The sequence below is a fragment of the Carcharhinus amblyrhynchos genome, unplaced genomic scaffold (assembly GCF_965287045.1).
Source record: "Carcharhinus amblyrhynchos unplaced genomic scaffold, sCarAmb.v2.hapA scaffold_37, whole genome shotgun sequence".
Classification (NCBI taxonomy): domain Eukaryota; kingdom Metazoa; phylum Chordata; class Chondrichthyes; order Carcharhiniformes; family Carcharhinidae; genus Carcharhinus; species Carcharhinus amblyrhynchos.
In genome coordinates this window covers 4,202,951-4,230,326 of record NW_027649778.1, presented here as the reverse complement: position 1 = coordinate 4,230,326, position 27,376 = coordinate 4,202,951, and the positions used below count along the sequence as shown (strand labels likewise).

At 45.0% G+C, this 27,376-nt stretch overlaps 1 protein-coding gene across 2 annotated transcripts; it reads right to left on the bottom strand.

The window, feature by feature from the left end:
- Nucleotides 1-1,253: 1,253 nt before the first annotated feature.
- Nucleotides 1,254-21,567, bottom strand: ccdc97 (coiled-coil domain containing 97). 2 transcript variants are annotated; one of them, XM_080218281.1, is made up of 6 exons: nt 21,371-21,566; nt 20,060-20,165; nt 18,169-18,729; nt 9,415-9,660; nt 7,585-7,714; nt 1,254-3,851 (listed from the first exon to the last, which is right to left on the bottom strand). In XM_080218281.1, exons 3-6 carry the CDS (start codon nt 18,689-18,691, stop codon nt 3,731-3,733), a joined length of 1,020 nt encoding a protein of 339 aa, XP_080074407.1. In that variant the 5' UTR covers nt 18,692-18,729; nt 20,060-20,165; nt 21,371-21,566; the 3' UTR covers nt 1,254-3,730. The 2 variants fall into 2 exon arrangements, with proteins under 2 accessions (XP_080074407.1, XP_080074406.1); XM_080218280.1 differs by lacking the exon at nt 20,060-20,165 and having other exon boundaries at nt 21,371-21,567.
- Nucleotides 21,568-27,376: the final 5,809 nt, after the last annotated feature.

Here is a 27,376-nt window from a genome sequence, read left to right as displayed (position 1 = left end):
TCAGCTTATTCCTACTTTTCAGCTTCTGCAATCCTGTAGATTACAACACTTCAAAATTTATATTGAAGTATATTTCATGCCCTTGGAATATCAGCAAGGTAATTGTCAGTTTATTGTACAGAAATTGATTTATTATCACATGTATTAACATAGTGAAAAGTTTTGTTTCTTGCATGCTAGACAGACAAAATGTACATTCATAGAGAAGGAAAGAAAAGATTGCGGGACATAGTGTTACTGTCATAGCCAGGATGTAGAGAAAGATCAACTTAATGCAAAATAGGTCCATTCAAAAGTCTGACAGCAGCAGGAAGGAAGCTGTTCTTGAGTCGATTGGTACGTTACCTCAGACTTTTGTACCTTTTCCCCAACGGAAGAAGGTGGAAGAATGTCCGGGGTGTGTGGGGTCCTTAATTATGTTGGCTGCTTTGCCAAGGCAGAAGGAAGTGTAGACAGAGTCAATGGATGGGAGGCTGGTTTGTGTGATAGATTGGGCTACACTCATGACCTTTTGTAGTTTCTTGCGGTCTTGGGCAGAACAGGAGCCATACCAAGCTGTGATACAACCAGAAAGAATTATTTCAATGGTGCATCTGTAAAAGTTGGTGAGAGTAGTAGCTGACATGCCAAATTTCCTTAGTTTTCTGAGGATGTAGAGGTGATGGTGGGCTTTATTAACTATAGTGTCAGCATGGGGGGACCAGACGGGATTGTTGGTGGTCTGGGCGCCTAAAAGCTTGAAACTCTTGACCCTTTCCATTTTGTTCTCATTGAGGTTCTCCTCTATGCTTCCTGAAGTCGGTGACTATCTCCTTCATTTTGTTGACATGAACTTGAAAATTGCTGAAAAGAAAGACATCTTTCCAACCTTCTTCGTAATAATAAATTGAATCAAATCATCAGGACAAATGCAAGAATGCCAAATGTTTGTGGAGTTTGGGGATCTATAGTTCTCTGTTGCTTTCTCCAATGGCAATAACTCAGCCAGAGTCGACTTGCCAACCAATCAGCACCCTTTCTCCTGTAATATGAGTTGTGATTGCTTGAAATTTGGCATTTTTGCATTTGTTCTGATGAGTGCAGGACAAAAAAGTTTGGCAACAGTACTAATCGTGGATGTTGCAGTTATACCTTACAAATCGATACATAATCACTGCTGATGGGTATTTGACTGTGGGATCTGTGGAGTTTCCATCTGTGGAACTGCCTTCAAATTCCCAAAATAAATATACAAACAAAACAAACACAAGAGACAAATTTGGAAGAATTTTAATGATTCCTGCGTGTTCAGTAAAGTAGCGAATGCAGAAGTCTTCTGGTCCAAAGTAAATGAAGAAAGATACAATCAGGAGGACTGAGAAATGGTTCTTTCGGAAAGCTTTTCATTTTAATCTCTGGACATTAGTTCATGCGTAAAACAACAGCCCAAATTTCTTCAACATGAGGGGAGGGAAAAAAACAACTTTCACTTCGTGAAGCTCTACAAGGATCAAATATACTGAGCCCAATTATATGTCTGTGGAAGGTGATGGATTTTTACAAAATCCCTACCCATCGAGTCTGCACCGACCCATCGAGGGAGCATTCCACCCAGACCCTATCCATGTTACCCCACTAATCCCTTATACTACAGATCTTCGGACTCTAAGGGGCAATTAGCATGACCAATTAGCATGGCCAATCCACTTAGCCTGCACATCTTTGGAGTGTGGAAGAAAACTGGAGCGCCCGGAGGAAGCCCATGCAGAGCCTCAGTGCGTTATGGTATCACTGTGTACGACCTATCCCTCAGTCCTCCTCTTGTGGCTGTTAGTAAGATAACACTCAATACATTATTAAGCTATTAGCAGGGGAAATATGCGGGACCCTCTGTGAAAAATAGATTTATGAGGATGCCACTAGGATTTGATGATTTGAGTTATAATGAGAGGCTGGATAGACTGAGACTTTTTTTCCTGGCGCGTAGGAGGCTGAGGGGTGATCTTATAGAGGTCTATAAAATAATGAGGGACATCAATAGTCGCTACATTTTCCCAAAGATAGGGGAGTTTAAAACTAGAGGCCATAGATTTAAAAGGGTAGAGATACAAAAGGGTATAGAGGGGCAATTTTTTTCACTCAGAGGTGGGTAAGTGTCTGGAACGAGCTGTCAGAGATAGCAGTTGAGGCGGGTACAATTTTGTCTTTTGAAAAGTGTTTGGTTACATGGGTAATATGGGTATAGAGGGATATGGGCCAAACGCGGGCAATTGGGACTAGCTTAGTTGTTTAAAGAAAGGGGTGCATGGACAAGTTGGGCCAAAGGGCCTCTTTCCATGCTGTAAACCTCTATGATTTGGTTCAATCCTCACACCAAGCCAAGCTAGTAGGCCTCAGCCGAGTCAGCATCTCGGAAAAGGAAGATCAAAACCCAGCCAGCATTTTCGATTCCTGATCCCCGCCAAAAAAAACTGCACCACAAACTTCAGGTCAGGACACTCACGGTCAGAATGGAGATAGCCCTGAGGACAGCAGATACCCACGCAACTGTATCCCAACACAAGCCAATGCCTTCAGGGGAGCAATACTCGGATATTTCTGTCTTTCTCCTGACAGGAGAAAGATCTGTGGGTTAGATGGATTGGCCATGTTAAATTGCCCCTTACTATCAAGGGAATTGGCAGGATAGATTTGTGGGGTTATGGAGATAGGGCCTTGGTGGGATTGCAGGCTCGATGGGCTGATTGGCCTCTTTCTATACTGGAGGATTCTCCTATGATACAGGAGGAAAGTAAACCTTTGCGGGAACTGACTTAGCGAAGCCATTAAGCTCAGCAGGATCAAAGAGATGGACTCGTTTCACAGTGCATAACCCCACAAATCTATCCTGCCAAACCCCTTGACACTAAGGGGCAATTTAACATGGCCAATCCATCTAATTTTATGATTACACATGCTTTCGATTCAGGCAGCATGTAGATGGGATACTAAACTGTGGCGTGCCTCATGAAACATTCACTCGGAACAAACACTGAGGCAACCAGAAACAGGATAAGCTGCTTGATTTTAGTGCCCTAATGCTCAAGGTTCAGGGGGCAATTCTCCCCCCAGCTATCTCTTCACGGATCAAGAATGAAAGCAAGGAGTAAGGCATACTGGTTAGCACCGCTGCCTCACAGCACCAGAGACCTGGGTTTGATTCCCGTCTTAGATCACTGTCTGTGCAGAGTCTGCACGTTCTCCCCATGTCTGGGTGGGTTTCCTCCGGGTGCTCCAGTTTCACTCTAAAGAGGTGAGGGTTAGGTTGATTGGCCATGCCAAAATTACCCCCGAGTGTCAGGGGGGACTAGCTAGGGTAAATGCATGGGGTTAAGGGTACAGGGCCTGGTTGGGAGTGTGGTTGGTGCAGACTTGATGGGCCAAATGGCCTCCTTCTGCCCAGTAGGGATTCTATGACTCCATTGCCCCCTGGGTGGTGCAGTTCCCTACTGAACCACCAGGGGAGTCTGTTACATGCTGGTTCACATTTCACCCTCTATACAATTAAAAAAAAACAATAAAACTGAATCCAGCACAACAGAAATGTTGACCAATTAAAAGAGTTATTAAAGATAGGGAAAAGAAATTGATTCAGTGACACGATATACACAAAACTAACTCTGTTCTTCACTAACAGTCTCTGAGTTAGGAAATGTTGAATCTAAAACCATTTAAAAAATATACATATGAATCGAAGAATGTTTTAATCCGGTCATTCTCGGTCCATCTCCATATCTTCAGCTTCCAAAGGCTCCTCCTCGTCGAAGTATCGCTCCTCTGCATCACGGCTCACGATGTCAAGATTGTCAAAGTCTGGGTTGTCATCCACAGCACTGAAAGCAGAACGGGTTTTAAACAAAAGGGAAATGTTGCGGAGGTTCGCTCATCAGAGCTTGCAGTTCCTCTGCCCCTAGATTCCGGGGCCAAAGTCCCGTGAGTGTCAGCAGCTCTCTGCTGGCTAGCCCTAATGGCGACTTATGTGTGAACCCGTACAGCGAATAATGGGAAAGGGAGGAAAGAAAGGACTTGCATTTTAAACCAAAAGCGAAAACGATGGAAAATCTCAGCAGGTCTGGCAGCATCTGTAAGGAGAGAAAAGAGCTGACTCTTTGACAAGCTGGCTCCAGATGACCCTTTGTCAAGGCTTTGGACTCAAAACATCAGCTCTTTTCTCTCCTTACAGACGTCGCCAGACCTGCTGAGATTTTCCAGCATTTTCTCTTTTGGTTTCAGATTCCAGCATCTGCAGTAATTTGCTTTTATACTTGCATTTTAAGGCCTGGATAGAGTAGATACAGGGAAGGTGGTTCCATTAGTATGAGTATTAATAGTATTTAAGGGCACAGCCTCAGAGTGTGCAACATGGTGGCACAGTGGTTAGCACTGCTGCCTCACAGTGCCAAGGACCCGGATTTGATTCCCGGCCTCGGGTCACTGTCTGTGCGGAACCTGCACATTCTCCCCATGTTTGCATGGGTTTCCTCCAGGTGCTCAGATTTCCTCCAACACTCCAAAGATGTGCATTTTGGTGCACTGGCCACCCTAAATTGACCCTCGTGGCCGGGTAAATAAGTGGGATTGCAGGAATAGGCCCTGGGTGGGATTGTGCAGACCCAATGGGCTGAATGACCTCCTTCTGCTCTGTAAGGATTCTATGATTCTAAAGGGACGACCCTTTAGAAGAGATGAGGAGGATTTTTGAACCCCGTATCTAAAGAAAGATATGCTGGCCCTGGAGGGGGGTCCACAGGAGGGTCACAAGAATGATGTCGGGAATGAAAAGCTTGTTGTAGGAGTAGCGTTTACGACTCTGGGTCTGTACTCGATGGAGTTTAGAAGGACGAGGCGGGGGTAAATCTCATTTAAACTTACAGAAAACTTAGAGGCCTGGATAGAGTGGACATGGGGAAGATGTTTCCATTTGTTGGAGAGACTGGGATCCGAGGGCATAGCCTCAGAGTAAAAACAACCCTTTGGAACCAAGATGAGAAGGAATTTCTTCAGTCAGAGAGTGGTGAACCTGTGGAACTCTTTGCCACAGAAGGCTGTGGAGGCCGGGTCACTGAGTATTTTCAAGACAGAGATAGATAGGTTCTTGGTTGGTAAGGGGGTGAAAAGTTACAGGGAAAAGGTGGCAGAATGGGGTTGAGAAATTTATCAGCTATGATTGAATGGCGGAGCAGACGCGATGGGCCGAATGGCCTAGTTCTGCTCTTATGTCTTATGGTTTTATAGAGCAGTATTCTCTCAAAGTGCTTTCTGGTCTTTAACTTCACCCTGTTGAAATGTAGTCACTGTTCCAACACAGGAAACATGAAAGCCAATTTGTGCACAGTAAGATCTCACAGACAACTGTCAAACAATCTATTGTCATCATTGAGGATAAAATATCGGCCCTGTGCGGAGGAAAATACACTTGCTCTGAATACTGTCGTGGGATCTTTTCCACCACCCCCGCTCCCCTTCAGAAAACAGAAGGGGCCTTATTTCAACATTCCCACCTGAAAAACAGTACCTCTGGCAGTGCAGCACACTCTGAGCACTGCAGCCAGTCCTGAACCCACAGCCTTCTGCCTTGGCGGGGTAAGAGCATTCCCCACTGACACTCTGCTGCTCAATTAACACAGAAACAACCAAACATGCCTTAAAGACACGAGGAAAGTGAGCCAGTTTATCAAATTACACTGTTGCTGCAGCTGCGAAACGATAAACAGTTTCATTTTGGCTAATCTAAAAGATTCTTTTCAAGGTTCTAGACAAGAAGAACAAAATCTGACAAGCAATTTTTTTTTACATAATAAATAATGCACAGAGATAACAAATAATAATATTTTTCAAGAAGGATAGTGAAGTCAGGGGCCAGGCTAGATATTATTTTACGGAATAATGGGTGAGCTAGTGGAGAGCAGCACGGTGGCACAGTGGTTAGCACTGCTGCCTCACAGCACCAGGGACCCAGGTTTGATTCCAGCCTCAGGTCACTGTCTGTGTGGAGTTTGCACGTTCTCCCCGTGACTGCATGGGTTTCCTCCAGGTGCTCCGGTTTCCTCCCACAGTCTAAAGACGTGAGGGTTAGGTGGGTTGGCCATGCTAAATTGCCCCTTAGTGTCACGGGGGAGTAGCTAGGATAAATGCATGTGATTATAGGGATAGGACCTGGGTGGGCTTGTGGGCGGTACCGACCCAATGGACCAAATGGCCTCTTTCTGCACTGTAGGATTCTATGATTCTAAATGGAGAATAATAGTAAGGAGACAATTTTGGGTCTTGAAATCCTGCAGACAGTAGGAGAAATGAAAGACTGAAGGAGTGAAGAGTTGAACAATTTTGAAATCCAGGGATAAAATGAGAAGAGAGTGGTTGGCACTGCTGCCTCACAGCATCAGATACCCTGGTTCAATTTTGGCCTCAGGTGGAGATTGCACATTTTCCCCATGTCTGCGTGCTTTTCCTCCCACATTCCAAAGATATATTGGTAGGTGGATTGGCCATGCTAAATTGCCCCTTAGTGCCAGGGAGATTATTTGGGTAAATATTTGGGGTTACGGGGATAGGATATGGGTAGGATTGTGATCAGTGCAGACTCGATGGCCAGATGGCCTTCTTCTGCACTATAGGGATTCTAAATGAGTACAGTCATCTGTTGCGGGGAGGGACAAAAAGAGGGGAAATGTGGAGGGATGAGCAATGGAAATGGGACAGCCAGAAAGAAGTGGAAGACCAGATGAAAAGGTGTCCTGACGAGAGTCTTCAACACAGTGGGATTGAAGAGGAATGGGTGACTGATCAGAGATGACGAAGGGTGATCAACTAGCATCGCATGAGGTGATGAACTGAATCGTGATTTCAGTGCAAGATTGAGAGGGTATAAATATGGTCGATGCACAGAGGGAACAAGAGGGAAAATTTTGGAGACATGTTAATCATCGTGGTATCAACAAAGAAAGTGAAAAATAGATATTGGAGTGAGAAGCTGACATAAAGTATATTTATGTAAAGCTTATTTATTTATTAGTGTCACAAGTCAGCTTATATTAACACTGCAATGAAGTCACTGTGAAATCCCCTAGTCACCACACTCCGGCGCCTGTTTGGATACACTGAGGGAGATTTTAGCACTGCCAATACCCCTAATCAGCATGTCTTTCAGATTGTGGGAGGAAACCGGAGCACCCGGAGGAAACCCACGCAGACACAGGGGGAACATGCAGACTCCACACAGACAGTGGCCCAAGTCAGGAATTGAGCCCAGGTCTCTTAGACACTGTGAAGCAGCAGTGCTAACCTCTGTTCCACCCATTTTTGTCTTTCTCTGTTGATACCATGATGATTAACATGTTTCCAAAATTTCCCCTCTTGTTCCCTCCGTGCACTGACCATAACTATACCATCTTGGAAGAGGAATATTGTCTGGAAGAAGGAATCTGGATTAACAATGGAAACGGTTAAAGTGGGAATGGGACAACTTGCATTGCTCTTTCAAAGAGCTATCAGAGACACAAGGGGATGAATGGTCGCCTTCTGTGCTGTATGATTCTATCCCCTATGTAGTTAAATAGTGGTCACCTGTAATCAAAGTCTCGGTCTTCTCCATCCAAGAAACGTGCGTACATGCGACTCACAAACTCCTCCCTCAGCATGGTCCTCTCGTCATCACTGGGTACCCAGTCTTCAGCTTTAGACTGTGGGTTATCATCTAGATGGAATCAGGAACATCGCAGTCACACAGCAAATCCACAGTAAAAAAAAGTCATTCATGGAACGTGGGCATCTCCGGCAAGTGCAATATTTCTTGCCCATCACAAATCACCTTGACTGAGTGGTTTACTGGGTCCTTTCAAAGGGCAGATAACATTGTTCTGGATCTGGAGTCCAGTCCAGGGTAGGATTCCCTTCCCTAAATGACATGAGTGAATCAGGAAGTCTCTCATTGACACACGTTTCTGGAACATTAGTCAAGGTCCCTGGATTATTATTACCCTGGCAGCCCAGTAGTTAGTACCGCTACCTCACAGCATCAGGAACTGGAATTCAATTCTGGCCTTGGAGGTGGAATTTACTCGTTCTTCCCGTGTCTGCATGGGTTTCCTCCGGGTGTTCTGGTTTCCTCCCACGGACCAAAGATGCATAGGTTAGGGGAATTAGCAGGGTAAGTACTTGGGATTACAGAAAACAGGTCTGGGTGGGATTGCACCTTAGTGTCAGGGTGATTATGTAGAGTTACAGGAATAGAGCCTGGGTGGGATTGTTGTCAGTGCAGATTCGATGGGCTGAATGGCCTCCTTCTGCATTGTAGGGATTCTATGATTCTCTTAATGCAGTAACTATGGCACCATCCTCTCAGTTAGAGGTCAGTATCCCAAATACCCAAGGAGCAAATATTCGTATTGAGTTGGTTGCTCCTGATTAGGACAGCACGGTGGCACAGTAGTTAGCACTACTGCCCCACAGCACTGGGTTCAATTCCCGGCTTCGGTCACTGTCTGTGTAGAGTTTGCATGTTCTCCCTGTGTCTGCGTGGGTTTCCTCTGGGTGCTCCGGTTCCCTACCAGTCCAAGGACGTGTCAGTTGACTGGATTGGCCATGCTAACATGCCCCCTTAGTGTTCCAAGATGTATAGCTTAGGGGGACTGGCTAGGCTAAATTGCCCCTTAGTGTCCCGAGATGTGGAGGTTAGGTGGATTAGCAGGGTAAATACATGGAGTTATGGGGATAATGCCTGTGGAATGTTCTACCAGAGAGTTGATGCAGGCTTAATGGGCCGAATGGCCTCTTTCTGCATTGTCGGGATTCTATGATCACTGTCCAAAGAACAGTGTGTTCCGTGATTCCCCCACATTCAAATAATCTGCCAACAATTATGTACAATGGTTAGCCTCTGGCTGGGTGCAATGCAGAGCACAGTCGAAAAGAGGGTGGAGAATGTTAGTGACAGAACAACATTCTAACACTCAGCCTTGTTTTCCGGTTCAAAGGTGTCATGTTAGGTGGATTGGCCTTGCTAAATTGACTCTAGTGTCAGGAGGATTAGCAGGGTAAATGCGTGGGGTTACAGGGATAGGGCCTGGCTGGTATTATGGTCGATGCAGGCGTGATGGGCCAAATGGCCTCCTAAAGTTTATTTATTAGTCACAAGTAAGGCTTACATTAACACTGCAATGAACTTACTGTGAAATTCCCCTAGTCGCCACACTCAATGCACCTAACCAGCATGTCTTTCAGAATGTGGGGGGAAACTGGAGCACCCAGAGGAAACCCACGCAGACTGGGGAGAACGTGCAAACTCCATACAGACAGTGACCCAAGCCGGGAATGGAACCCGGGTCCCTGGCGCTGAGAGGCAGCAGTGGGCCAAATGGCCTCTTCTGCACTGTAGCGATTCTACAATAAGCTCACCTTCTTCCTCATCTTCCTCTTCCTCCTCCAAACAGGCATCCTCCCTCTCCTGTTGCCACTGGAGCTTCTCCTGCACAATCTTTTCTTGATACGTATCCATCAGCAGGTCAGACAAGCACATGGCATTGCTGAGGTTTTTGCTGTTCTCAGCCAATAACTCCTCCTCTGTCATGTACTGCCTGATATACTGTTGGTACAGCAAGGGATCTCGAGTTCGCATCTGCTCATCACTGAAATACTCCCCGTCTGTAGGAAGAGAGAAAGGGAGACGTTAACAAAGACAGCCAGCAGCCCATTCAGAGACCACAGCACAAAATCCATGTGACCTGCACAGCGGAAGCACTGTCGAGATTTCATCTTTCAGACAAGATCCTTTTGGAAACAGCTAAAAGATCCCACAGGGGTATCTGCAACAGGATCATGGGAAGTCTCCCCAGTGTCCAATATTAATCACTCATCATCAAATTCAATTTATTAATATTAGTCCCCAAAACAGATTCCCTGATCATTTATTGTGCTGCTGTTACCAAGAGCTTGCTGTGCATAAATTGGCTGCCGCATTTGCTACATTGCAGAACTACCTCATTGATTCATAGAATCCCTACAGTACAGAAGGAGTGGCATGGTGGCACAGTGGTTAGCACTGCTGCTGCACAGTGCCAGGAACCCGGGATCGATTCCCAACTTAGGTACTGTCTCTGTATGGAGTTTGCATGTTCTCCCCGTGTCTGCGTGGGTTTCCTCTTACAGACTAAAAGACGTGCTGGTTCGGTGCATTGACCCGAACAGGTGCCGGAGTGTGGCAACTAGGGGAATTTCACAGTAACTTCGTTGCAGTGTTAATGTAAGCTTTACTCATGACTAAAAAAAAAGCTTTAGGAGGCCATTTGGCCCATCAAGTCTGCACCAACTACAGTTCTACCCAGACCCTATTCCTGTAACCCATGCATTTACCTTAGTCTTCCCTGACACTAAGGGGCAATTTAGCATGGCCAATTCACCGAACCTGCACATTTTTGGAGCATGGGAGGAAACCAGAGCACCTGGAGGAAACCCATGCAGACACGGGGAGAACGTACAAACTCCACACAGACAACGATCAAAACCAGGGATGCTGGTGCTGTGAGGCAGCAGCGCTAACCACTGTGCCACCGTGCCATTGCCATTGACTCTGGGACATTCTGAGGCTTGTGCAGGTCACTTTAGAAATGCAGACTATTATTTTAGTCAAGAGGCAGAGACTAACTCTGAATGATAAGAAGTGCTGCAAAAGAATTGCAAGACCCGTGTTTAAGTCTCAGTTTAACCTGAGCTAAGCACTTGACTCCATACAACGTAAAGAGAAGTTAAACACAACACATTGAAACAGAATAGCCTGGGGATGCCCAAATGATCTTTACAGGTCCAATGTTCACAGTCATGGCCCACACTTAAAAGATCATCGAATCCCAACAGTACAGAAGGAGGCCATTCAGCCCATCAAGTCTGCACTGACCACAATCCCACCCAGGCCCTATTCCCATAACCCCACGTATTTATCCTGCTAATCCCAGTGATACTAAAGTCAATTTAGCATGGTCAACCAACCTAACCCGCACCTCTTTGGAGTGTGGGAGGAAACTGGAGCGCCTGGAGGAAACCCACACAGACACGGGGAGAACGTGCAAACTCCACACGGACAGTGACCCAAAGCCGGGATTGAACCCGGGTCCCTGTTGCTGTGAGGCAGCAGCGCTAACCACTGTGCCACCACGTCACACAAGAGTTCAAACATTGCTGCAATTTCAAGCCACTAGCTTGGTACAGACTATGATGAAGAGCTGTTGTCTTTAATGGAAAGTGGTCCAACGCTCTCAGGGAAGGAGGAGAAAAAACACGAGTGCAGTGAGGAAGTCTTCAGGCTCAGGTACATAAAAGTGTTAAAGAGGGACATAAAAGGCAATAAAAACTAGGCTAGAACAATTTTCACTGGAGCCCAGAAGGCTAAGAGATTTAATGATGTTTTTATGGAGTGACTGAACAAAGATTCTGTCTTCCAGTTGTGAGTCATTGACAATGAAGGATTAGCCAATTTGGAAGTGTCATTAAAAAGAAGTTAGAAGAAATTTCTCAAGGCAGAGTTGTTAAAGGACTGAGATGTTTTGTATCAGAGATTAGTGGAGGCAAAAGAGAAAATGCTGGAAAATCTCAGCAGGTCTGGCAGCATCTATAAGGAGAGAAAAGATGACCCTTTGTCAAAGCTAAAAGGCATAGAAAGTGGGATATTTATACTGCAGGGTGAGGGAATGAAAGGTGAGTCATAGCTACAATAATAAGGGGAAAGGCTGCTAATGGCAGCCCACAGAGAGAATAAAGGGTGCGAATGGTCAAACGGCAGAGAAGCTGAACTCAGCGGGTAAACTGTGACAGATGAAGACGTGAGGGGAGCAGGTGAGATTGGTGGGAGGGAAGTAAAATTGAGAAAAAAGGGGAAAAGGGAAACAAAGGGGGAGAAAAGGTAAGGAAAGGGGGGAAAGAAAATTAAAGAAAGATAATAAAGAAATAAAAGGTAGAGAACAGCAAAAAAATTAAATGAAATGAAAACAAAGGGTGGAGGTGGGGTAGCGCAAATCATCTGAAGTTGTTGAATTTGGTGTTGAGACCAGAAGGCTGTAAAGTCTCTCGCTGGAAGATGAGATGCTGTTCCTCCAGTTTGCATTGAGCTTCACTGGAACATTGCAGCAGGCCAAGGGCAGACGAGTGAGCGTGGGAGCAGGATTGTGTGTTAAATTGGCAAGCAACCGGAAAGTCAGGGTCCTGATTGCGTACAGGTATCTTTAGGGGAACAGTAAAGAATTGAAACCTCCTCCAGCCCAACAACAGGGTGGCACAGTGGTTAGCACTGCTGACTCACAGTGCCAGGGTCTTGGGTTCAAATCCCAGCCTGGGTCATTGTGCAAACTCCACACAGACAGTCTCCCCGTACCTGCACAGGTTTCCCCTGGGTGCTCTGGTTTCCTCCCACAGTGCAACTCTCCTCTGCAGCTTGCCTGATTTTAGTCATTCCACCATTGTCCTGGGTTGTACCTTCAGCTGCCTGGGGCCCTGAGCTCTGAAATTTGCTCCCAAACCTCCTTTGCCGTTCTGCTCCTCTTAGGCAGAGCGATGTTTTGCTACATTAAATTAAAATGCAAATTATTGCGGAGAGAGGAAGGAGCAGAGCTTTGGGAGAGAGAGTAGCAGAGTTGGAGTGCCTTGTTTTAGAGTCAACACACACAATGGACCCAGACGAGCCCTTTCTCTGCTGTAAACGTCTTGCATTTGTGCCAAGGTTCTAGACACAGAGGTGAAGAATCTATGGAATTATTTCTCAAAGCTGAAATGGAAAATTGAGTACTCGATCTCCATTACCAATTATTCACAAATAAAAATCAGGATTGGGGAAATTGGTTCTTAAACCAAATACTGCCTGTCCAAATACAGAGGAGTAATATTTTCATTTATTTTTCCTTTTGTGTGGAAATGAGGTGGGATCACAGAATGCGACAGTGCAGGAGAGGCCCTTCAGCCCATCGAGTCTGCATCGATGCGTCAAAGGCCTAGATCTGCCCACCTAATCCCATTTGCCAGCACATAGCCCATAGCCTTAAATGTTATGATGTGCCAAGTGCTCATCCGGGTATTTTTTTAAAGGATGTAAGGCATCCCGCCTCCACCACCCTCCCAGAAAGTGCATTCCAGACACTCACCACCCTGAGTAAAGAAGTTTTTATTCAAATCCCCCCCTAAACCTCCCATCCCTTGCTTTTAACCCCCCTCGTAACTGACCCTTCAACTAAGGGGAACGGTTGCTTCTTATCCACTCTGTCCATGCCCTTCATAATCTTGTATACATCGAACAGGTCACTCCTTCGTCTTCTCTGCTCCAACAAAAGCAATCCAAGCCTACCCATCCCAGGCATCATCCTGGTGAATCTCCTCTGCACCCCCTCCAGTGCAGTCACATCTTTCCTATAATGCGGTGACCACAACTGTATCCAGTACTCCAGCTGTGGCCTCACCAAAGTCTGACACAACTCCAACATGACTTCCCTGCTTTTGCAATCGATACCCCGATTGATTAAGGTGAGGTGATGGTGGTGGTGGTGATGGTGTACTGATAATGTTACGGGGCCAGTAAATCCAGAGGCCCCAGGCTAATGCTCTGGGGACTTTGGATTCAAATCCCACTGGGTGGAATCTAAACTCAATTTTTAAATTGGGAATTGAAAATTAATCTCAGTAATGGTGACCACAAAGTAATTATTGATTGTAAAAAAACAATCTGGGTCACTCATGTCCCTTTAGGGAAGGAATTCTACCGTTTTTATCTGATCTGGTCTACATGTGACTCCAGAGCCAAAGCAATGTGATTGACTCTTAACTACCCTCTGAAATGGCTTCACAAGCTATTCTGTTCAAGAGCAATTATGGATGGCCAACACAGGTTGGCCTTGACAGCAAGTCCTCCATCCCATGAGACAATAAGAAAAAACCTATACTTTTCTTTGAAGAACACGTTTAAAAAGACTGAGAACTTCAAAATTGGGGAATATCTAGCAAAGACGTAGAGACAAGGGTGTCACAAGTGGGTTCTAACTGGGCGTGGTTAGCACTGCTGCCTCACAGCACTGTAGTTAGCACTGATGGCTCAAGCGCAGTGGTTAGCACTGATGGCTCAAGCGCAGTGGTTAGCACTGATGGCTCAAGCGCAGTGGTTAGCACTGATGGCTCAAGCGCAGTGGTTAGCACTGATGGCTCAAGCGCAGTGGTTAGCACTGCTGCCTCACAGCACTGTAGTTAGCACTGATGGCTCAAGTGCAGTGGTTAGCACTGATGGCTCAAGCGCAGTGGTTAGCACTGATGGCTCAAGCGCAGTGGTTAGCACTGCTGCCTCACAGCACTGTAGTTAGCACTGATGGCTCAAGCGCAGTGGTTAGCACTGATGGCTCAAGCGCAGTGGTTAGCACTGATGGCTCAAGCGCAGTGGTTAGCACTGCTGCCTCACAGCGCCAGGGACCAAGGTTCAATTCCTAGCTTGAGTCACTGTCTGTGCAGAATCCTCACATTCTCCCCGTGTCTGCGTGGGTTTCCTCCCACAGTCCAAAAGATGTGCTGGTTAGGTTGCATCAGCCGTGCTAAATTCTCCCTCAGTGAACCTGAACAGGCGCTGGAGCATGGCAACCAGGGGATTTTCACAGTAACTTCATTGCAGTGTTAATGTCAGCCTACTTGTGACACTAATAAATTTTAAAACTTCACAATTCTAGGAACCCGGGTTCAATTCCAGCCTCGGGTCACTGTCTGTGTGGAGTTTGCACATTCTCCCCATGTCTGCGTGGGTTTCCTCCCACAGTCCGAGAGATGTGCAGCTTTGACAAAGGGTCATCTGGACTTGGAACATCAGCTCTTTTTCTCTCCTTCCAGATGCTGCCAGACTTGCTGAGATTTTCCAGCATTTCCTCTTTTGGCCAAAGATGTATAGGTGGATTGACCTTGCTAAATTGCCCCTTAGTGCCCAAGATGTATAAGTTAGTGGATTGACCTTGCTAAATTGCCCCTTAGTGCCCAAGATGTATAAGTTAGTGGATTGGCCGTGGTAAATACGCAGGGTTAACAAAGATAGGGTGGAGGGGAGGGCCTGGTGGGATGCTCTTTCTGAAAGTCAGTGCACTCTGAGCCGAATGACCTCTTTCTGTATTGTAAGGATTCTATAGAACATAAACATCTGCTTAGTTTAAATGGATGATGCTACTTGTAAACCACTATGAAACAGGAGTTGAGGTGTATCAACAGGCATCAGATGTTAACATCCAACATTCTAGCCCAGAAAATGAGATGAATTTCTTCCTTTTCCTGTTAACAACAAGGAAGTTTATCAAGTGAAAAGGAGAAAGAATTTAATCTCGTTCCCGACTGGATACAAATCCACAGCAAATAAAAGCTTGCAATTGTTTGATACAAAACTAGCAAGCTCACTCGAGAGAGCCTGGTAGAGTTGAGAAGTAGATTAGAGGCAGCTTTGGTTATTATCTCAGCAGGAAGTGCTGCTTGTTGACACTGAACAAACACACATAAAAAAATAAAGAACAGAAACCTGAAACAGAAAATGCTGGAAAGTTTCGGCAGCTTCTGTGGAGAGAAAAACTAAGTTAATGTTTCGAGACCAATATCTATGGCTCTCCTCCAGTCACCATCGTAAAATGACTGTTTACCGGGTCAGTAAAACAAAAGGAGATAGCCATCGACTTCAGGAAGCACAGTGGAGGTCATGCCCCTGTCTACATCATCAGGGATGATGTGGAAACGGTCGAAAGCTTGAAGTTTTTAGGTGTCCAGATCACCATTAACCTATCCTGGTCCCCCCATGCCGACACTATAGTTAAGAAAGCCCACCAACACTTCTACTTTCTCAGGAGGCTAAGGAAATTCAATATGACAGCTACGATTCTCAACAATTTTTACAGATGCACCATAGAAAGCATTCTTTCTGGTAGTATCACAGCTTGGTATGGCTCCTGCTCTACCTAAGTCCGCAAAAAACAAAGGGTCGTGAATGAAGCCCAGTCCATCACACAAATCAGCCTCCCATCCACTGACTCTGTCTATACTTCCTGCTGCCTTGGAAAGGCAGCCAGTATAATCAAGGACCCCATGCACCCTGGACATTCTCTCTTCCACATTCTTCCATTGGGAAAAGATACAAAAGTCTGAGGCCATGTACCAACTGACTCAAGAACAGCCTCTTCCCTGCTGCCGTCAGACTTTTGAATGGATCTACTTCAAATTAAGTTGATCCTTCTCTACACCCTAGCTATGACTGTAACACTACATTCTCCACCCTCTACTTTCCTTCTCTATATAAAAGTCCCACAACTTCAGATTAAAGTCCAACAGGTTTATTTGGAACCATGAGCCTCCACCCAAGTCCAATGCCAGCATCTCCACCTCATTCCTTCTCTATATATGGGATGCTTTGATGTATAGCTCACAAAAAAACAATACTTTTCACTGTATCCCAATATGTGTGACAATAATAAATCAAATCGAATCAGAATCAAAACATTAACACTTTCACTTTCTCCACAGATGCTGCTGGACTTGCAGAGATTTTCCAGCACTTTCTGGTTTTACTCACATTTTAAGTCTCAGGGGATTAGCAGAGTAAATATGTGGGGTTACGGGGATAGGGTCTGGGTGGGATTGTGGTTGGTGCAGACATGATAGGCCAAATGGCCTCCTTCTGCACTGTAGGGATTCTAGGATTTTCTATGAACCCACAGAGATATTGGGATTCTGATCTCGTACATTCCTGATTTTAATCACTCCATCATTCAGCTGCCTGGATCCCAAGCTCCCCACTTCACTTCCCTTCTTTAAAACTTACCTTTTTGATCAAGGTAAATTATCCTTTTGATCTGATCCAATATCTCTTGATGTGGCTTGGTGTCATATTGTTTCATAATGCTGTGAAGCACCTTGGGACTATACAAATGCAAGGTTTGTTGTTTGCAGTAAGACTTGATCACAACCATAGCTAGAGTTGGATCTCATGTCCAAAGGCTAGGGATGAGGAAATATCCACAGCTAGGGCAATATCAAGGGCTCCTTGTTGCAAAATTGAAAATAAACAAATCCTAACCCAATAATTCAATTTTAAGAAGAAATTAGATTTAGAGCTCTAGGGGTAAAGCGATCTAGGGATATGGGAGGAAAGGGGGAATCAGGATATTGAATTTGATCAGCCATGGTCGAAATGAATGGTAGAGCAGGCTCAAAGAGCCAAATAGCCTCATCCTGCTTCTAGTTTCTATGGACCAACAAGCACCATTAGAGAAAAATATGATCCAATCAACTTGAAAGCTCAATAGAAATACAAACAAGTGCCAAATACAGCAAATTAAATCGTGTTATCACTGCCTTTAATATTTGCAGTGCCTTCCATGTTCGGATTACTCCTTGGTTCTCAGTTGCTTCTCACGAAGTAGAAATGGTCGAGAGCTTCAAGTTTTTAAGTGTCCAAATCACCAACAACCTGTCCAGGTCCCCCCATGCTGACACTATAGTTAAGAAAGCCCACCAACACCTCTACTTTCTCAGAAGACTAGGGAAATTTGGCATGTCAGCTACGATCTTCACCAGGTTGTAGCTACAGATGCACTATAGAAAGCATTCTTTCTGGTTGTATCAGAGCTTGGTATGGGCTCCTGCTCTGCCCAAGACCACAAAGAACTACAAAAGGTCGTGAATGTAACCCAATCCATCACGCAAACCAGCCTCCCATTCATTGACTGTCTAGACTTCCCGCTGCCTCGAAAAAGCAGCCAGCATAATTAAGGATCCAACACATCCTGGGCATTCTCTCTCTTCCACCCTCTTCCATCGGGAAAAAGATACAAAAGTCTGAGGTCATGTACCAACTGACTCAAAAACAGCTTCTTCCCTGCTGCTATCAGACTTTTAAATGGACTCACTTCGCACTAAATTGATCTTTCTCTACACTCTAGCTACAACTGTAACACTACATTCTGCACTCTCTCCTTTCCTTCTCTATGAATGGTACACTTTGTCTGTATAATGTACAAGGTTAATACACGTGACAATAATAAATCAAATCAAATATCTGTGAGAAATCGTGCTGGAGAAATTTAGGAGGAGTTCCAGCACGAGCGAAAGGCAGCACCTTTCCAAAGGAGGGGCACGAAGGAAAATAACAAACTCCTTTTTACACATCACCTTTGATCAGCTGCTGCAGGGCCGCGTACCTCTTGTTGCGAACGTTTGTTCGGGCGGTTTTCTTCATGGAAGACTTCCTGATTTCATTACAGTAAAAAGTAGCTTCATAGTTACCAGCCAGGTGATTGAAACAGATCAGGTGTTCCTCTTTGATGATTTTGTGAAAACGTTCCAGGAACACCACTGGCTTACACCAGAAAAGATTCTTGATGATGTCCAGCTTCTGATCATACACAAGATCAGGCTCATCCTTCTGCTGGCTCTTGATCTGAGCCTTGCTGCTGGCAATTGTATGAAACATGCTCTTCAGTGAAGCGTCCATGGCATCTTCCTGCTGTTGGCCAGGAAGCTCCTTCATCGCTTCAGCTACATCTGCCATCTCCTCTGGCGAGGCAGAAGCCGAGGGCCAATTCTGTTTCTCAATCTCATTTGGAGCGGCACCACCCTCACCAGAAATTATGGGCATCTCCTCCATCTGTGGATTGGCTTCCTGAATGACACCATCTGTAGAAGGATCAGTCATTGTCGGAGCAGTTTCCAAGAAATCTTGCGTCTGTGAGCCTATGAATAAGGCAATTTTCACATTAATTATGGAGTTTACTGTAACATATTAAAACAAATTACAACACAATTTGTTTCTGGACTGAAAACTGAATATGCTTGAAATGTACAGCAGGCTCAAGTCCTACGCAAAACCCATAGAAGATATTGCAGGAGATTGTTCAGCCCATCATGCTTACTAGGTTCTAGCTAGAGAGAGCCAATCTTTAGAGGGAGAACGTGGGCGGCACAGTGGCTAGCACTGCTGCCTCAATTCCCAGCTTGGGTCACTGTCTGTGCGAAGTCTGCACGTTCTCCCCGTGTCTGAGTGGGTTTCCTCCGGGTGCTCCAGTTTCCTCCCACGTCTGAAAGACCTGCTGGTTAGGGTGCATTGGCCGTGCTAAATTCTTCCTCAGTGTATCCGAAAAAGCGCGGGAGTGTGGCAACTAGAGAAATTTCACAGTAGCTTGTGACTAATAAATAAACTTAACTCTGATGGAACATTTTAAGTGAAACGAATAATGAATTCCTCTTTCCAACAATGATGGTCCTGCTGTGCATTATTTTTTAAATTTCAGATTTCTAGCATTGCATATTCTCTCCATAAGTTTTGTTGGATTTGATCTTTGCCTCGTGTTTTCCAAATTACATTTCTAACAGCTGGTGTAAACACTCACACTACCATTAGATTTTTACTGCAATCTTACTGAGGGGGAGTGATTCTAAACTATAATCAAGAGACCCAGAATAACACTCTGGGGATCTGGTTTTGAGATGTTCTGGTCGTGGACTTTTCAATTTCCTGGGCTGGTTTCCATCAGAATTTTCCAGGGTCTAATTCTCTTCCCCCATCTCGCTGCACACTAAGGCAGACTTTTTTTGTTTCCAATAGCTAGTAATTCCCGGAACAGGTTGCTAGTCTGTCCCCAGGGGTGTATAGCTTAAGGCACATCCCTCCACATCAAGCATGGCTGACCAGGAGTCTCTCATGCTCTTAGTGCCAGCTACTGGCACGTTTGGAAGGATTTGGCATGTTGACAGCTCGGTTCGTTTGGCCGAGCGATCAACTTGGCCATCGTGTCCCGGGCGGGACTCGAAGGGTCCATAGGTTAAATCCCACCATGGCAGGTAGTGAAATTCAAATTCAGTAAGAATTTGGAATTAAGAGCCTAACGATGAACACGAAATGACTGCCAATTGTGGTAAATAAAACCCCAATCTGGTCCAGATGAGGAAAGGAAATCTGCCGCCCTTGTCAGTCTGACCTGCACATAACTCCAGATCTGCAGCAATGCGGTTTTGATTGTAGAAAGGATATCATTAAACTAGAAAGAGTGCAGAAAGGACTTACTAAAATGCTACTGGGACTTGATAGTTTGAGTTATAGGGAGAGGCTGGATACTCTGGGACTTTTTTTCTCTGGAGCGTAGAAGGCTGAGGGCTGATCTTAAAGAGGTCTACAAAATAATGAGGGGCACAGATCAGTTAGATAGTCAACATCTTTTCCCAGAGGTAGGGGAATCTAAAACTAGAAGGTAGAGGTCTAAAATGAGAGGGGAGAGATACAAAAGGGTCTAGAGGAGCAATTTTTTCACACAGATGGTGGTGAGTGTCTGGAAGAAGCTACCAGAGGTATAGTAGAGACAGGTACAATTTTGTCTTTTAAAAAGCATTTAGACAGTTACATGGATAAGACAGGTATGGAGGAATATAGGCCAAATGCAGGCAATTGGACTAGTTTAGTAGTTACAAAAAAAAAGCGACATGGGCAAGTTGGGCCGAAGGGTCTATTTCCATGCTGTAAACCTCCATAACGCAATTAAGAGGGGACACAAGTTTAAAGTGCGAGGGGCAAGGTTTAAAGATGTATGAGGCAGATTTTTTACAGTAAGAAGTCTCACAGCACCAGGTTAAAGTCCAACACATTTATTTGGTAGTAAATGTCACTAGCTTTTGGAGCATTGCTGCTTCGTCAGGTGAGAGGAGCAACCCTCCAAAAGCTAGTGGTGTTTACTACTAAATAAAACCCCAATCTGGTCCAGACGTGGAAAGGAAATCTGCCGCCCTTGTCAGTCTGTTGGACTTTAACCTGCTGTTGTGACACTTGTTACTATGTTTACCCCAGTCCAATGCCAGCATCTCCACATCAGATTTTTTTACACAGACGGTGATGGGTGTCTGGAACTCGTTGCAGGGGGAGATAGTGGAAGCGGGTATGATAGTGACTTTTAAGAGGCGTCTTGACAAGTACGTGAATAGGATGGGAATAGAGGGATACGGTCCCTGGAAGGGTCGGGGTTTTAGTTCAGTCGAGGCAACACGGTTAGTGTAGGCTGGGGAGGGCTGAAGAGCCTTTTTCTTTGTTCGTTGACTATAAACCGGCCCAGCCAGCCATTTGGCTCCATGGGGATGGATAATAAATGTTGGTCCAGCCGGTGACACCCACAACCCCTGAATGAATAAAAAATATAAGAGATATTGTAACCTGGTCAGCTTTTTGGTGGTGGGGGAGGGAGAATGGAGTTCTTTAGAGGGGGGGTTGATTGGAGGTTATATTATTAGGAAGGGACTCTGTGCTGAGTTGAATCTGGGATGAATTCCCAGGCCTGGGAGTTGAGGCCTCGAAGGCCTCAGGCCTCAGGTTATTTATTTCGCCTTTTACCTTCCCCACTTTCCAAACAGCCTCCCGCCTCCATCGCCTCGCATTTTACACGCGGCCTCCTCCTCCTCCTCGGCTCCTGTGTGTGGTCTTCTTTTCTTATTTTTAATTTTTTTTAACGTCGAATCTCCGTCCAGAAATATTTTCAACGGCAAGCCCGGACCCTTAACCCCAGCGGACCGCGTCCCACCCCCAAAATGCGTCCGACTTTGGGGAAACTAATCGCGGCTCTAACGTTCCGCCCACGCCACAGCCCAGCAAGAGGACAATCACCCAGATCTCCACTATTCAGGAGAGTTTATAATACACACTGATTATTAAGTTTGTGGGTCAAATCCTTTTTGTACCCTTTTTTGTGCCACACCTTCATATCCTTCCTAAAGAGTGGTCTCCAGTATATATTAGGATAATTAAAGTCCCCAGTTAGAACTATTCCCTAATTTCTTTGCCGATCTGTTTCTCTAAATATTTCCCACCAGTGTCCAGTCTATATTAAGATAATTAAAGTCCTCAATTAGAACTATTCTCTAATTTCTTTGCCATTCTGTTTCTCTATATATTTCCCACCGGTGGGAGCTTAGAGAATGTTCCAAGAAGTCTCAAAGTACCTCTGTAGTTCTTAGTTACCAAGTAGACTCTATCCTTGATCCCCCAGGACATCCTCTCTCAGTAAGAAGTCTCACAATGCCAGGTTAAAGTCCAACAGGTTTATTTGGTAGCAAGAAAGCTTGTGGCTTGTGCTACCAAATAAACCTGTTGGACTTTAACTTGGTGTTCTGAGACTTCTTCCTATGCTCACCCCAGTCCAATGCCAGCATCTCCGCATTAAGACATCCTCTCTCTCCAGCACATTGATATTTTCCTGCGTCAAAATTGTGAACTCTTTTTTCAGGGATCACTGGAGGCAGGGAGGGTACCAGAGGACTGGAAAGTAACTAATGTAACACCGCTGTTTAAGAAGGGAGGGAGGTAGCAGACAGGAAATTATAGGCCGGTTAGCCTGACTTCGGTCACTGGCAAGATTTTAGAGTCCATTATTAAAGATGAGATCGCAGAAGTGCATGATAAGATGGGATGCAGTCAGCGCAGCTTTGTCAAGGGGAGGTCATGTCTGACAAATCTGTTCCAGTTCCTTGAGGAGGTAACAAGGAAGTTAGATAAAGGAGACCCCCAAGGATGTGATTTATTTAGATTTCCAGAAGGCCTTTGACAAGGTGTCGCTTGGAGACTCTTAAATAAGTTAAGAGCCCATGATGTCAACTGTAAGATCCTGACAAGGATAGAGGGTTGGCTGACTGGCAGAAATATCACCGACTGTTAGCCAAGTTGCGCATACATGAGGACGGCCTCAATTGGGATCTTGGGTTCATGTTGCACTATCTATAACCCCCACGACTTTCCTGGGCTTGGAAAATTTCACTAACTGTTCTGGCTGGAGACAGTACACATCTCTTTTGCCTGTGCTTAACCCTCTCTCACTCACATTGTCTGTGCCTTTAAGGTTTGATTATCTGTAAAGACTCATATTCCAACCATGATCTTGTAAATTGAGTTTGTGTCTTTATATGCCCTGTTTGAGAACACGATCATCTGATGAAGGAGCAGTGCTCCAAAAGCCTTTGGCTTGTGCTACCAAATAAACCTGTTGGACTTTAACCTGGTGTTTTGAGACTTTTTAACTGACTGGCAGAGGCAGAGAGTGGGGATAAAGGTGTCTTTCTCAGGATAGCAGCTGGCGACTAGTGGCATGCCTCAGGGGTCAGTACTGGGACTACAACTTTTCACAATATACATTAATGATTTGGATAAAGAAAGTGAAGGCACTGTTGCTTAGTTTGCAGATGATACAAAGATACATAGAGGGACAGGTAGTATTGAGGAAGCAGGGACGCTGCAGAGAACTTGGACAGGCTAGGAGAGCGGGCAAAGAAATGGCAGATGGAATATAATCTTATTGAAACTTACAGGATACGGCAAGACCTGGATAGAATGGACGTGGTGAAGATGTTTCCACTAGTAGGGAAAACTAGAACTAGAGGGCACAACCTCAGGCTAAAGAGACAATCCTTTAAAACAGAGATGAGGACGAATTTCTTCAGCGAGAGAGTGGTGAATCTGAGGAACTCTTTGCCATTGAAGCTGTGGAAGCCAGGTCACTGAGTGTCTTTAAGACCGAGATAGATAGGTTCTTGGTTAATAAGGGGATCAGAGGTTATGGGGAAAAGGATGAAGAATAGGGACGAGAAAAATATCAGCCATGATTGAATGGCAGAGCAGACTCGATGGGCCGAGTGGCATAATTCTGCTCCTATATCTTATGGTCTTAGGACATATATATTTCCCACTGATTGTTAGCTTATAGAATGTTCCAAGAGGTCTAAAAGTATCTCTGTCATCCTTCGCTTATACCATGTAGATTCTGTCTCTGATACCCCCGGGACAAAGAGTCATCTGGACTCGAAACATCAACTCTTTTCTCTCCTTATAGATGCTGCCACACCTGCTAAGGTTTCACAAACAGTGTTCCAAATGTCTTAAGAATCTGAAATTCTCTGTCTGGTATCATCTCCCCAGTGTTCATCTGCCCTATCCCTTCAATTCTTTGACAATATGTATTAGTATTGTGAGCCCTATGACCTCATCCTGTGTATTTCTAAATCAAATATATGTTGAGATATGCTCACTGCAATTTCCAAAAATTTCAAACAAAAACTTAAAATAGCATAATCTATGTCAAACAAAAGAAGCAACTTAGCATTATTAGGGAAACTTGCGCATCGTTATCTCTGAAACGTCACTAATGACCTCCTGTGGGCTGCACAGACCAAATGCAAAAAAAACTAAACAAAGGCTGGTGAACAGGAGTCTGCTAAGACAGAGGGCCCCACAACCGTCCTTTCAGTTCTTAATGAGTGAGACAGGAACTTGGGTGATAGATACACGCCGTTTGCTAAAGACAAAGGAGAGATGGGAATCATATGACACGGACTTCCGATTTGTGAAACCAGTAATATTGCTTTGTTAATGTGCAAAGGCTCCTGTTCTACAATCTAACTAGCAGCATCAGAGAAAAGGAACAAACATAGAACATAGAACATTACAGCGCAGAACAGGCCCTTCGGCCCACGATGTTGCGCCGACCAGTTACAAAACAATGACCCACTAACCTAAACCAATCCCTTTTCGTCCATAAACCTATCCACGGAGATGTGCTCACTTGGCCTCATCTACATTGCTTCCTGTACTATCTCTGATAAGACTGATTCTTCCATGTGTGCCTAACATTGTACAAAGTCAGCACCACCAGAAAAGTGCATTGGTTTTCAACCCAGTGATCTCCATGACTAAATACCTCATTGGGCTTTGACTCTGGACTCTGAACCCATGAGAACCCATTTATATTTTCTCTGTGGTCTCTGCACAGTAACACCTTTTTTCTATCTCTCTTTTACTATGCACCCAAAGTGGGGGGGAACATTATGAATTTTTTTTTGATTGTGTGCAAATAAAGTAACCCTTTGAGTACATCCTATCTCAAGTTTGCTGTCACAGAGACATAGGGTTTCACAGCACAGCAAGAGACCCTTTGGCCCATTGTGCCTGCATTGCCCATCAAGCACCTATCTATTCTAATCTCATTTTCCAGCACTTGTTCTGTAGCTTTGTATGCTTTGATGTTTCAAATGCTCCTCTAAATGCTTCTCAAATGTTGTGGGTTCCTGCCTCTACCAACCCTCCCGGTCGTGACTTCCAGATTCTCACCACTTTATGGGTGAAAATGTTTCTCCTCAACTCCCCCACTAAATCTCCAGCCCTGACCTTAAATTGACCTCGCTAATAAAGGGAAAGATTTCTTCCTATTTGCTCTATCTATGTCCCTCATAATTTTATAACACCTCAATCAGGTCCCCCCTCAGCCTTCTCTGCTCCCCAAGAAAAATAACCCCAGCCTAACCATTCTCCCTTAATTACTGAAAACTCCATCACAGGCAGCATCTTGGTGAATCGCCTGTTCTTTGTATTAATTCATTGGGTAAGGGCGTCACTGGCTGGCCAGCATTTATTGCCCATCCATAGTTGTCCTTGGAGAGCAGTTGGGAGTCAACCACATTGCTATGGCTTTGGAGTCACATGTAGGCCAGACTGGTTAAGGACAGCAGATTTTCTTCTCTAAAGGAACATTAGTGAACCAGATGGGTTTTTCCGACAATCGACAATTGTTTCATGGTCATCAGTAAATTCTTAATTCCAGATTTTTTCAATTGAATTCAAATTCCACCATCTGCCATGGCAGGATTTGAACCCAGGTCCCCAGAACATGTCTGAATATCTGCATTAATAGTCTAGTGATATTACCACTAGGCCATCACCTCCTGCTTTGCACCCTGCCCCAGTGCAATCATATCCTTTCTATAGTGTGGTTACCAGAACTGAACACAGTACTCCAGCTGTGGTATAATGAGTGTTTTATATAGCCTCATCATAACCATAGAAAGCATTCTTTCTGGTTGTATCACAGCTTGGTGTGGCTCCTGCTCCGCCCAAGACCACAAAAAAACCTACAAAGCATCGTGGACGAAGCCCAGTCCATCATGCAAAGTAGCCTCCCATCCATATACTCTGTCTACAGTTCCTGCTACCTCGGAAAAGCAGCCAGCATAATTATGGACCCCACGTATTACACCTTCTTTCTTCGGGAAAAAGATACAAAAGTCTGAGGTCACGTACCAACTGACTCAAGAACAGCTTCTTCCCTGCTGCTGTCAGACTTTTGAATGGACCTGCCTTATGTTAAGTTAATCTTTCTCTATATCCTAGCAATAGCTGTAATAATATATTCTGCATCCTCCTTTCCTTCTCCCCTATGAACCTCATCTGATGAAGGAACAGCACTCTGAAAGCTCGTGCTACCAAATAAATCTGTTGGACTTTAACCTGCTATTGTGAGACTTCTTACTGTGTACACCCCAGTTCAATGCCGGCATCTCCACATCACTCTACGAATGGTATGCTTTGTCTGCGTAAGAAACAACACTTTTCACTGTATATCCAATACTTGTGACAATAATAAATCAAATCAAAGCGAACTTCCCTGCTCTTTTACTCTATTCCTAGGCTAATAAAGGTGAGTATCCCACATTCCTTGTTAACCACCTCATCTCCCTGTCCTGCTGCCTTCAGGGATCTAGGGACCTGCACCCCAAGCTCCCTCTAGCCCTCTGTAATTCCCAATGTTACTGATGGATCACACCAAAACCGAGGAGTTGGGATTTATGTCAAGAAATAGGGAAACTAATGCAAACAAATCTTTTGACATTGGGAGTCTGAATGAGGAAGAGGAAAGAGGGGGAGAGCAGTGGGCGGTGCTGTAGTGGTGATTGACATATAAATGGGCGGGGTGGGGTGACTGGTCTCTGTGGAGTGGGCGGGGTGGAGGGTATGGCTGGCAGGAGTGGGGCGAAGCCATTGAGTGACGTAAACAGAGGCGTGGTGAGACTGTGATTGATAGTGAGCTGGAGGCCATGGTGAGTGGGTAGGGCTGAGGAGGGCCACGGAGGTAGAAATGGGTGGGGCAAAGGATGATTGATGTAGAAATGGGCGTGGTGATGGATGACTGACATGGACATGGGCTCGGCAAAGAATGATTGACGTAGAAATGGGCGTGGCAAAGGTTAACTGAATAGAAATGGGCGAAGGTGACTGTGATTGATGTGGGAAAGGGGGTCAAAGACTGACGAAGGTAGAAAGGGGTGGGGTAAATACTGTGACTGACATGGAAAGGGGTGGGGTAAATACTGTGATCGACATGGAGAGGGGTGGGGTTAATACTGTGATTGACATGGAAAGGGGCAGGGTAAATACTGTGATTGACATGGAAAGGGGTGGGGTAAATACTGTGTGACCTTGAAAGTGGTGGGGTAAATACTGTGACTGACATGGAAAGGGGTGAGGTAAATACTGTGATTGACATGGAAAGGGGCAGGGTAAATACTGTGATTGACATGGAAA

What these genes read in the sequence shown, in the direction of transcription:
- ccdc97 (XM_080218280.1), bottom strand. Translation starts at nt 21,404, where the DNA reads ATGGAGGCGGGAGGCTGTTTGGAAAGTGGGGAAG. An exon ending in CTGTTTGGAAAGTGGGGAAG is followed by an intron (nt 18,730 to 21,370) that starts GTAAAAGGCGAA and finishes CCTTATTCATAG; the next exon opens with GCTCACAGACGCAAGATTTC. An exon ending in CCTGCAGCAGCTGATCAAAG is followed by an intron (nt 9,661 to 18,168) that starts GTGATGTGTAAA and finishes CTCTTCCTACAG; the next exon opens with ACGGGGAGTATTTCAGTGAT.